The sequence below is a fragment of the Rhinoderma darwinii genome, chromosome 3, assembly GCF_050947455.1.
Source record: "Rhinoderma darwinii isolate aRhiDar2 chromosome 3, aRhiDar2.hap1, whole genome shotgun sequence".
Taxonomy (NCBI): domain Eukaryota; kingdom Metazoa; phylum Chordata; class Amphibia; order Anura; family Rhinodermatidae; genus Rhinoderma; species Rhinoderma darwinii.
Window position 1 is genome coordinate 35,332,466 of NC_134689.1, and position 12,999 is coordinate 35,345,464.

General features: G+C 39.4%; 1 protein-coding gene across 1 annotated transcript; it reads right to left on the bottom strand.

Moving 5' to 3' along the window:
• Positions 1-5,564: 5,564 nt before the first annotated feature.
• LOC142750352 (protocadherin gamma-C5-like) lies at positions 5,565-8,027 on the bottom strand. The gene has a single exon (XM_075859350.1). The coding sequence runs from the start codon at positions 8,025-8,027 to the stop codon at positions 5,565-5,567; it is 2,463 nt and encodes an 820-aa protein (XP_075715465.1).
• Positions 8,028-12,999: the final 4,972 nt, after the last annotated feature.

The following is a 12,999-nucleotide window of genomic DNA, read 5'->3' on the forward strand; positions in this document are numbered from 1 at the left end:
TTTTTGGATGTTACAGTATTGAAGGAATTAAATAATAATCCTCTTATGTCTTATAGACGTTCTCAAAATCTTCGTGATAGACTGGTGAAAACCAGAGTGTCAGAACAAAAGAAAGTATCACAATCAATCTTTAAACCCCTGAAACCGGGTAATATTCCGTGTTACAGATGCGTCAATTGCACTTTGATGTGCAAGGGTGATTCCTTTAAACATCCAGTTACTGGACAACAATTTAAAATTAGACACAATTTCACTTGTGATTCGGATTGGGTCATATACGTGTTATGGTGTCCCTGTGGCCTCCTATATGTAGGGGAGACAACTTGTGCTTTCAAAACCCGATTAAATAATCATCGTTTCTCGATACGCAAAAAGAAACTTGACTTACCTGTGTCTAAGCATTTTTCAGAATATGGTCACAATGAGAGGGATCTAAGATTTATGATCCTGGACCATGTTCCTATACTACAATTAGGTGGCGATCGTCATGCGATATTACATAAAAAAGAATTGAGGTGGATATTCCAATTAAATACATTGAAACCATTTGGACTTAATGTTGAATTTGCTGTAGATAGGTTAGCTGTATGACGCTCACATTATCTCTCTCCTTGAGTTCTTTGATATCCTCCTTAGTATAAAGAATGATGACACACTAGTATTTGTATTTTTTATGATGAATTTCTTGTCAATATGTGATTAATACTAATTTTTATATTTTTGTATTTTTCTAGATCGAAATACCACTCCCAACAGAATTTCGGAATCTCATTCTTTATTTTTAATAATAGAATTACGATATTAGGGATATCTGACACGGCTGTGCCATATTCATCTTGTCTTATGATATCAATAAAGATATTTATCATTTGTTGAATTTTTTCTAGTCTCCTACTGTGGTGTTAAGTGATGTAGAGATATTTATATATAAAAGATTTCTTTTAAAAAAATGAAAAAAAAATATATATATGCTTTATGAGAAATGGGGTCGTTGATACGACAATCTTGGTCCGTTACACGGATGAGGGGGATGGGACATCATATGCACGTGAAGACGATGCTATGTGGTTCCTAAAACCCTAGGTAGAAGGATGCTCTGAATACTTAATTGCGGACAGAGCTCTTTGTGCCAACGTGTGGATCATTCATAAGAAGCTGATATAATAACATAATATTGCCAAACTATTTTAATATCTCCATTCTATTTTAATATCTCCATTCCTTACCATGAGGAGCATTGATTTATTTACCTGTTTTGGTTACAATACAGACTTTTTGTCCGACACAGCCGTGTTACTAGTTATCCGTTACACAGTTGCATCAGTTGCTATCAACCTATGAAGCCGCTTCACACATGACCAGTTTAGTGGAACGCATTGACACGCATTACATCATTTTGATGCGTCCGATGCGTCTCGCTATTGATCGACGATACACTTCCGTCTCTTGGCTTTATACGTATGTATTAAAGTCTAATGACTTTAGGTATGCAGCGGTTTGCTACAATGTATGCTTACGAATTTACATACTAATGATTCACCTGATGTATCTGAAGTTCTGGTTGGTGAGTGTGGTTATGACGATTGATTCTAACACCGCTGAGGCATAAATGATTATGTTGTAATCAGTTGTTTTTAACGTTTGTGTCACTGTATATTGCCACTTACACTGTTATATGTACACATTCGCACTTTCTGTATCATGTTTGTGTTTCATAATGATACCTTATAACATGCATTATATGAGTTTTTCAACACTGTATACTTGATTGTATTATAATGAGACTAATTATGTTAAGTAGTCTCAACCCTATATTAGTTTCCTGTAGTAGATGTGTCACTAGGCTTGATAAAGATCCTATTGTAGGATTGAAACGTTGCTGTTGTTCTTGGATTGAATAAACCACCACTTTTTTCACATTGGAGTGCTGCAAATCTTCTTTCTTTGTATATCAATACACGTCCGAGGATCGGGACGTTTTGCTGGGCACCTGATCAATTGATTCCGTGTGAGTGCTGCTGCTTTCTTGTTTGCTATATCTGGATTCTATTAGCTTGCACCACGTTCTTTAATCACCAAAAAGTTTTTTTATCATGGAGCAGGCTAATATACCTGCTGGGAGTACTTCATCCAACACTGCTGTTTTTACTAAGGAGGATATCGTGAGGATTCTAAATGGAGCGGAGGGTGATGTGTCATTTTTAAGCATTCCTTCTATAACTGACATCAAGAGAAATCTGGAATTTGAGTCAAGACGTTTGATTAATGTTGAACTTCATCTACTTACATTGGGTCAATATTACAAGAACAACATGATCCCAAGGGGAATGCGAATTCAACTTAAACCTACCATGCATATGCAACACGATGAATTTAGAAGTAAGAATGAACAGCTCGCAAGCAAATATGCTTTGGAAACCATTTTGCTGAATATGGATTTCCTACAGAGGGATTTAAGAGGTTTAAAAGTGAAGGTTCATGATCTGGAGAACACTCTGAAAACGCTTATTCCAATAGAAGATTACACCACTCATATGGAGAAATTACGCATGACACTGAATAAAGTAAGGAGTGATATAGAAGAAACCAAAAAGAAAAAATGGTTCCGTGATCAAACCGATTACTCAACGGGACGTGTTTACACTTGGGATAATTTCCTCAATTATTCCGATGGTGCCTTTAGACGGGAGAGCAAAAGAGGTAAAGATTCGGCTCACAACAAGGGGGACTTTCGTATCCAAGAGCACAATAAGAAAAATCCTCCAAGAAACGACCAAGATTTTTTAGATACCAGTCCATTGGAGAAATCAAAAAGAAGAAAACCAGACGAGCAGGCCACAGGAGAAATCGAGGAAGGAAGAACCCGCTTTCAAAAATCTGCTTACCAGAAGGGACAGAAACCGCTGCAAGACAGCAACAAGGGGACTCTGCCCAAACAACAGTGGTAAATATTTCTAGTCATCAGTTGTCTAATATGCAATTGCAATTATTATCTAAGGGATTGTCATTCTGCCCCAATCAACAGGTTGATTGGTTTCAACTCGAGTTGGATTTATATAGTTTTGTTAGAGCTATTAAATTGAAGGTTTGGTTTGATACACAACCTACCAATGCAATAGTTCAGGATACCCTTCCAAAATTATCACTTAAAAAATTGGGATTATATAATAAAAGTTTGTTTCAACCTCCTGTAACATCACATGCGATAGAAACCTTTAGAGAACTGGTACAGAAAGATATTGCTACACTTAGGACCCAAACATGTGAATTGGGTTTTAAACAGCCAAATATGACTACTCTTGATATGGTGGCATTGGATGAACTGATCCATAGCCACGATCTCACAATAAAACCTGCTGACAAAGGTGGAGCTATCGTGGTTATGGATTCAGACATGTATATGAGGGAATGTTATAGACAACTATCCGATACGAATGTATACAGATTATTGAAAAATGATCCTAAACATGACATCACTAATAAGATTGCTTTACTTATTAAGACAGCATTAGATGAAGACATAATCGATCAGAAGTTACATACATTTCTCATGGTTGAATCTCCTGTGACTCCTTGTCTGTATTTATTACCAAAAATCCACAAGGTATGCAGCGGTTTGCTACAATGTATGCTTACGAATTTACATACTAATGATTCACCTGATGTATCTGAAGTTCTGGTTGGTGAGTGTGGTTATGACGATTGATTCTAACACCGCTGAGGCATAAATGATTATGTTGTAATCAGTTGTTTTTAACGTTTGTGTCACTGTATATTGCCACTTACACTGTTATATGTACACATTCGCACTTTCTGTATCATGTTTGTGTTTCATAATGATACCTTATAACATGCATTATATGAGTATTTCAACACTGTATACTTGATTGTATTATAATGAGACTAATTATGTTAAGTAGTCTCAACCCTATATTAGTTTCCTGTAGTAGATGTGTCACTAGGCTTGATAAAGATCCTATTGTAGGATTGAAACGTTGCTGTTGTTCTTGGATTGAATAAACCACCACTTTTTTCACATTGGAGTGCTGCAAATCTTCTTTCTTTGTATATCAATACACGTCCGAGGATCGGGACGTTTTGCTGGGCACCTGATCAATTGATTCCGTGTGAGTGCTGCTGCTTTCTTGTTTGCTATATATATATATATATATATATATATATATATATATATATATATATATATATACATACATACATACATATATAGTGGACAACCCCTTTAAAGGCTGTGTAAACCTTTGATCACTTTTTAAAAAAAACAAAAAAAAAACAATGTATTATGGTGTTTTAAGAAACTTTGCAATTGGTTTTTTTTTAATTTATTTTTTATGTTTTCAGATACAGCTTCTATGTATCCTGGATACATAGAAGCTGTATCTTGCGCTGAAACCCAAATCCGTCACGTTAGCGGGACTGACAGCTTCGGCAATAGCAGGTCCTGCGTGTTTCTGACACGCAGAATCCAGCTCTTATCGAACTCATCTATGTTCGATCAGATCTAAGTTCATAACTTAGATGTAATCTAAATTAATAGTGATCAATAACATAGTTTGTTTTTTAACATCAGTCTATGGGCGATGGATGGCCGATGGAGAGCATCCGTTAGAGGCATCCGTCGCAGCCATCCAGTAAAAAAATGTATACAATAAACATATATTTTTTTAACATGGGAGTTTATGGGCGGCGGATAGCTGATAGATGGTATCCATTGGAGGTATAAGCTTTCTTTACAAGTTTATTTAATATCCTATCTATCTATCTATCTATCTATCTATCTATCTATCTATCTATCTATCTATCTATCTATCTATCTATCTATCTATCTATCTATCTATCTATCTATCTATCTATCTATCTATCTATCTATCTATCTATCCAGATAGACACAAGTGCCAGGATTGCCCTGACAACTCTGGTCTGACTGCCTGATGTCTATTAGCACGATATCTACTCAGTAGCATTTGCTGGTTGGAGTTTTTACAGTTGACATGAGTCATCCGACTGTGGTAGAAAGAGGGAAAATCACAGTGCATTTTGGGAAGGCTCCCTGCAAGACATTATAGAGAAGCGCACCCGAGGTCATGTGATTCTTTTCATAATCAGTAAAGTTTTGCCACCATGTGTGCCGCTAACCCCAAACGTTTTGTTGAATCTGAAAATTTTGGGAAATTCGGACTAAATTCGGATAAATCCAGGTTTATCCAATAAAATTATGGGAAAATGGCAGATAAGAGCATTTTATCACAAGGAAACATTTACACAATGTAAGATCTACATGTAATGTTATTCCACTTTATATATCTCATTAAATGTTTTATAGGGAAATGACGGTATATCAAGTCCTTAAACTGTACCAAATAAGATTATACAGTTTCTTTATTATAAGAGAGTATAAACCATTATATTATTAATACATTTAAATATTCATATAAATAAAATAAATCAGATATGAAAAGTTTAGATTGGAAAATGTTGTACATAATAATTAAATATTGTTTAGCCTTAGGTAAAAAAATATATATAAAGAAATCACTAAAACATTGTCAGCATATCATTGTTCTCACCTGGCCAGGTTCATTCTCACAGCTTAATTCTGATGAATTATCAGCAGGTTTAGCCACATTTAATTGGGGAAAATCCAAAGGCTTCCAAAAATGTAAATCTTGTTGTTCCAGGGCTGGGGGTAGATTCGTTTGGTAGCTCTGCCCCTGGGATCCTGGAGGAACCATCCTGACCTCCATGTATTTTAAGGTTCCGTCTGTGTTCAGGTACAGAGCTGGCTGATACTGATCTGTGTAGGGTTTGGATTGGGATCCACCAAGAAAACAGCAACTACTGCTATAATCATAACTGTCTTTCCTCAGACATTTCACCAATAATATCATGAAGGTAACAAGTGAGACTAAGCTGATGGCCACTAGGGAAATGATTAAATACAGAGTCATATCCGATGGGGGTTTGGAATTGGTCAGGAAGTCTCCAGATTTCGGTCTTTCCACTACAACCTCATCTGCTATACTGAGAAGTACAGTCACTGTGGTGGATAATGGAGGATTCCCCTGATCACTGATAGAAATGACAAGTTGTTGCTCCATGTTCTCCGTCTCCTGTAATCCTCTTACAGTTCTCACCTCTCCTGTGTGTTTAGACACTTGAAACGATGAATAATTGATGGCGTCAATGAGAGTGAAAAACAACCAAGCATTGTGACCAGAGTCCAGATCCACTGCTGACAGTTTTGTCACTAAATATCCGGCACTTGTAGACTTTGGAATCCTCTCTTGGACAATGAGGTCTTCAGAGTGCTCTGGATACAGCAGAGTGGGGGGATTGTCATTTGTATCCAGAATGAAGATAAAGACGGGAACAGTGGAAGATAACTGTGGAGATCCGGAGTCTTCTACCTTTATGGTGATCTGTAAAACCTGGATATGCTCATAGTCAAAGGAACGCTGAGCATATATATTCCCATCACTAGAATGAATGTAGACAAAGGAGGACACAGAGGAGCCGTCAATCTGACTCTCAACTGTGGAGTAGACCAGATCAGAATTAACCACCTCATCTAGGTCAGTAGCAGATACTGTACATAGGAGAGTACCTGGGTCACTGTTCTCCGTAATGAAAGCATTATAAGTAGACTGTGTGAACACTGGAGCATTATCATTAATATCTGACACACTGAGGGTAACACTGGTTTTACTGTATAGAGGAGGAGACCCCAAATCAGAGGCTGTCAGCTCTATAGTGTATTGGGAGGTTTCCTCTCTATCCAGATTCCCATCTGTGACCAATGCATAACGGTTTTGATTATATCTTATTTTAAAAGGCACATTTGGTGATAAGTCCAGTTTTACTTCTCCATTTTTCCCAGAATCCTTGTCTCTCACATTAATAAATGCAACAACAGTACCAAAAGCTGCATTTTCTGGAATGATATTTGTCATAGAAGTAAGAGAAATTTCTGGGGCATTATCATTAACATCGTCAATGTCTATATGAATCAGGCAATTTCCTTCCAAGGGTGGTGTTCCTTTATCTACTGATTTAATATATAACTCATAAAAATGTATATCTTCAAAATCCAAAATGCCTTTTACAAGGATTTCTCCATTTTGTTCATTTAAATCAAACAACTTTCTTGCAGATTTAGATGTGTGATCATCAAAATAATAACGTATTTCACCATTTTCACCCTCATCAAGATCAGTTGCATTAAGTATTAGAATAACAGAATGCAAAGGTGGATTTTCCTTCAAACTGAATTTATAAACTGATTGACTGAAGACCGGAGGATTATCATTAATATCTAGCACAATTACGATTATATGGCAGGTCCCTGATCTGGCTGGTTCTCCTCCATCAATAGCTGTAAGAATGAGATTATGTTGCGTTTTTTCTTCCCTGTCTGCATTTTTTTCTAGTATCAGCTGAGGGATGAGCGTTCCATCCTTACGATTCTTTACAGAAAGCGAAAAATAAGGATTTGCGTTCAATATATATTGACTGACACCATTCACACCAACATCTAAATCCTCTGCACTCTCCAATGCAAACTGAGCACCAGGACTGGTAAACACTTCGGAGATTTTTATATTTCGATAATTACTTGAAAATGTGGGTGAATTATCATTAATATCCAGAATCTCTATTTCTAGACTGAAAATCTCCACAGGATTCTCAGCCACAACCTCTAACTGCAGTAAACAGTGGGGACTAGATCCACACAGACTCTCCCTATCAATCCTGTCCTTCACAATCAAAGCTCCATTTTCACTATTTAGAGAAAAATATGTCTCTTTTTCTGTCTCAAAATGTAATCTACGATGAAAAATCTCTGAACGTTTCACACCCAAATCCTGAGCTACATTTGCTACTATAGTCCGAGGTTCAGACTCTTCAACAATAGAATAACGAAGCTGCCCAGAGACCCAGCCCCAGCTACAAAGGAGAAAAAGATGTGCTACTTGCCATTTACAAGCCTTTGGGCTGCTTCTGTGGTCCATATCTCTATGTTATTCCTTGATATTTGTTGTTGCATAAATCATTTATAATCCCATTAGGATGATGTGTAGACAGACATATTTGGGGTCAAAAATAAAGAGGTAGAAATAAAGAATCCACAAGGTTTTCATCGAAGCATCAGCTCTTCTTTGTTAGGGAGAATAGAATGGGTGGATGTTTCACTGAGCCAGGGGGAGGAGAGCGCAGAGACAAAAACAGCAGATCTAGTATTGAAGCATATTATTTTATTAGATGACATGTCTGCCCTCTTCTGGCCATCAGTGTTCATTTCATCCAGCAAATGAAAATTCAACCCAAGCCATAGTTCTTAATTTTACTGAGGTAAAAAAAAAAATCTCCAAAATAAAACATGAAAAGGTGTATGTGTATAAATAATGCTAGGCTCCCAACAATTTATTATATTTGCTGCTTCTACACAGTCAGTGTGGATTGAGAAATAATATGACATACAACAAGTAACATAAGAGAACAAGTAAAATTTTACTACTAAAGTTCATACATATAAAATTATTCAATATTGTCTATTGACTGTCTAATGTAGTAAATTCACTCAAATATTTGGGATATGTTAGTAGAAACAAAGTAAAAGAGTAAAACAATGCATATATCGGTTCATGTAGAAGTATAAAAATATCATTATATAATCTCTTATACCTTTAACAAAATTTTTTTTTTTTCATTAATAAAACAGTGTATCAGTGTGATTGGTGCAGCTTTGTAATTACATTTTCCCCCAAAAATATTTAGACTTTTTGAGATACATCTGATTTGTATTCTGTATACAGAGCATCTGTATCATGCACTGAAACTTGTATCCATCAGGTCTGTGAAAGTGACGGTTTCAGTGGCAGCGGGTCCCGATCCACCTGTTATTGATCATATCTAAGTTATGAACTTAGCTGTGATCGATAACAGGTGGATCCTGCCAGGGCCGGCCGTAGGGGTGTGCAACCTGTCCACAGGGCGCATCACTCCAGCAGGTGGAAGGCCGCACTGCGCTGTCTCCCTTCCTCTGCTTGTTTCAGAAGTGCCCGGGCCCGGCCACTCAGTACCCTCTTTTCCTGCCTGGGCGATTCTTCACTCAGTGGCGTCACTACCGCTGTAACAGCCATAGCAGCTCCCTGTCTCCCTGTTCTGCTATCTACTTGCGCCGCTGTAGCTCCCTGAAGGAGCGGAATCCCTGTGTGGCCGGGTATTCTGCTCCTGGACGGGAGCGCTTGATGTCTCTGTTCAGTGGACAGTGACATGAGGGGCAACTCCTGAAGCGGAATCCCCGTCCACAGCGTTGTCGACACTGTGACCGGGGATTCCACTTTAGGAGAAGCCAGTGACATCACTCTCCATAAATGGTCGCAGATGACAGGGTCTTCTCCTGGAGTGGAATCCCCGGTCACAGCGTCAGAAACACTGTGGGCGGGGATTCTACTTCAGGAGTTGCCCCTGATGTCACTGTCCATATATGGACAGAGACATCAAGCGGAGTGCTCCGGGAGCGGAATCCCCGGCCACAGGGGGATTCCGCTCCTTCTGGGAGCTACAGTGGTGCTATCTACAGGAAGGGGGGTGCTATCTACAAGGGGGCGGTGGGCTGTGTGGCACCACCTACAAGGGGGCTGTGTGGCACTACCTACAGGGTGCTGTGTGGCACTACCTGCAAGGGGGCTGTGTGGCAGTATCTACAGGAAGAATCTGTGCTATCTACAAGGGGGCGGTGGGCTGTGTGGCTCTACCTACAAGATGGCTGTGTGGCACTACCTACAAGGGTACTGTGTGGCACTACCTACAAGGGATGGTGTGGAATTATTTACAGAGGGCTTTGCAGCACTACCTACAAGTAGCTGCGTGGCATTATCTACAGGGGGCTGTGTGGCACTACCTACAAGGGGCTGTGTGGCATTATCTACAGGGGGCTGTGTGGCACTACCTACAAGGGGGCTGTGTGGCAGTATCTACAGGGAGAATCTGTGCTATCTGTAAGGGGGCAGTGGGCTGTGTGGCACTACCTACAAGGGGGCTGTGTGGCACTACCTACAAGGGGCTGTGTGGCATTATCTACAGGGGGCTGTGTGGCACTACCTAGAAGGGGCTGTGTGGCATTATCTACAGGGGGCTATGTGGCACTACCTACAAGGGGGCTGTGTGGCAGTATATACAGGGAGAATCTGTGAGTGGCACTACATACAGGGGGCTGTGTGGCACTACCTACAAGGGGCTGTGTGGCACTATCTACAGGGAGCTGCGTGGCACTACCTACAGGGGGGCTGTGTGGCACTACCTATGAGGGGGCTGTGTGGCACTATTTACAAGGGGGCTGTTTTTGTCACTGTTAATAATATAAGTTTCCTGTTCATTTTCCCTAGAATGTATAGTTAATTTCTGGCTGACTCTTTTAACCATTAGGGATATTGTTGCTCCGGGTTACCATATAACCGTTTATATTTGGTTCATTGAATGTATCTGCATGAACTAACTGGTGATACAAATGTATCAATATTTATTTGTCTAGTGTTTTCACACTTTACATTGACACTATTAATTAAAGTAATTTGGTAGACGAATATTATGTGTGCTCCACAAACATTTTATAGATTTTGATATTTTGATATTTTTCTCTTTAATAGAAGTTCTTTTTATAATTATATATGCAATAGTAGATGTTGGTAGAACGAGTAGAGATCTATGACCCCACTCATATGCATATGTGCTATCAACAGGACGTGGAGGGTGCTATATACAAGGGCGCGGTGAGCTGTGTGGCACCACCTACAAGGGGGCTGTGTGGCACTACCTACAGGGGGGCTGTGTGGCACTACCTACAAGGGGGCTGTGTGGCACTACCTACAAGCGTGCTGTGTGGCACTACCTATAGGCAGATTTGTGGCACTACCTATAAGGGGCTGTGTGGCATTATCTACAGGTGGCTGTGTGGCACTACCTACAAGGGGGCTGTGTGGCACTATCTACAGGGGGAATCTGTGAGTGGTGGGCTGATGGTCATTTTACTGTGAGTGGGGAGCTGATGGTCATTTTACTGTGAGTGGGGGCTAATGGTCATTTTACTGTAAGTGGGGGGCTGATGGTCATTTTGCTGTGAGTGGGGGCTGATGGTCATTTTACTGTGAGTGGCGGGCTGATGGTTATTTTTACTGTGAGTGGGGGGCTTATAGTCTTCAAGTGGTTTCCACCTCTGAGCTCCAATTGAAATTAATAGTAGGCAGAAAATACTTGCGGCGCACGTTTGAAGCTTTTTTGCCTGCGTCTTTTGCATTAGCTTCAACGGCTTAAAAAAAAAATGCACAAAAAAAAAGCTCAAACAACGCTGTCAATTCAAAATCTGTTTCAAAATTCCTTAAGGAATTTTGAAGCGGATTTTTTTGCCTTACAAAAAACGCTGTGTGAACATACCCTACGGGTGTAGTGCTTGTTTTTAGCCATTTTCTGTCTCTCTCGAAGCAATTTTTGGTAGGGGTGCCCTGAGGAAATTTTATTTTTCCAGTGGTGCCTCAAGTCCGAAAAGGTTGGGAATCTCTGTACTAGGCTACAGGATCATGCCGGCCTACGCAAGGATGCCGTAGTGGAGCAGCTCAGTTCGTCATGGGTACGGGGCCTAGGTGAGTACAATTTTTTGGGGTTTGGGGACACTGTCTACAAGGGGGAGGTGGAGGCTGTATGGCACGATCTACAAGGAGGAGGTGGGGGATTATTGCACTGTCTACAGGGAGGCTGTATGGCACAATCTACAGGGGGCACTATCTACAAGGGGGGGCTGTGTGTGGCAGCCAGGGAAGAGGTTCATTACACTGTGTGGGGGCCACTAAGCGGACATTACACAGTGTAGGGGTACTACAGGGGGCAATATACTGTGTGTGAGACTTAGGGGGCATAATACTGTTTAGGCACAATTAGAGAACAAAATACTGTGTCCTTGAAGGGGTTATAAATATTATATTATTAAATATTATTATTATACTGTATGGGGGGCACTAAAGAGTCATTATACTGTGTGGGGGCATTTTTATGATGGGTGTGGGGCGCCAAAAGATAATTTCGCATGGGGAGCCATCTATCCTAAGGCCGGCCCTGGATCCTACGTGTCAGAGACACCCAGCACCCACTGTACCCGTCAGTGCCGCTGACCTGACGGATACAAGTTTCAGAGCATGATACAGCTGCTCTGTATACAGAATACAAAGCATGGCAAACACTGTAAAAAATAAAATAAAAAACAATTCTAGAATTACTCTTTTCTGTTCATTCTGCCGTCAAAAAAATTTGATAGAAAGTGATCAAAAAGTCGCATGTACTCCAAAATGGTACCAATAAAAACTACAAGTCGTCCCGCAATAAAAGAAAGTTATGGCTCTTTAAATATGTCGGCACAAAAACAAATCATTTTGAAAAAAAAATGTTATTAACGTGTAAAAGTAGTAAAACATAAGAAAACTATATAAATTTGGTATCGTCGCAGTCGTAACGATGTGCTGAATAAAGTTATTATGTTATTTATACCCTATGGCAAACAAATTGGCAAAATTGCTGTTTTTATTGTATTCCCTCCGAAAACAATTAATAAAAAGTTAATAAATAAATTATATGTAAAACAAAGTGATGCTAATAAATAATACTTGTCCCGCAAAAAACAAGTCCTTATACAGTTATGTTGATGCAAAAATAAAAAAGTTATAGCTCTTTGAATACGACGATGGAAAAAACGTAAAGAATAGTTTGGTCATTAATATATAGACCTGGTTCAAGTTAAAGGGGTTGTCTGTCTTTAATATTTACAAAATAAGCCAATGACAGGTTATCAGCTGTAATCTGTAAAGGAACCCGACAGAAAAGTGTTCAATTACCCTGCAGGGCCATCACAGGGAAATTAAGCATTACATAAAGTCCTTTAAAGTCAATGGGCCGTCTAAGTAACTTTTAATTTACAGTACCATGGGCAATGCT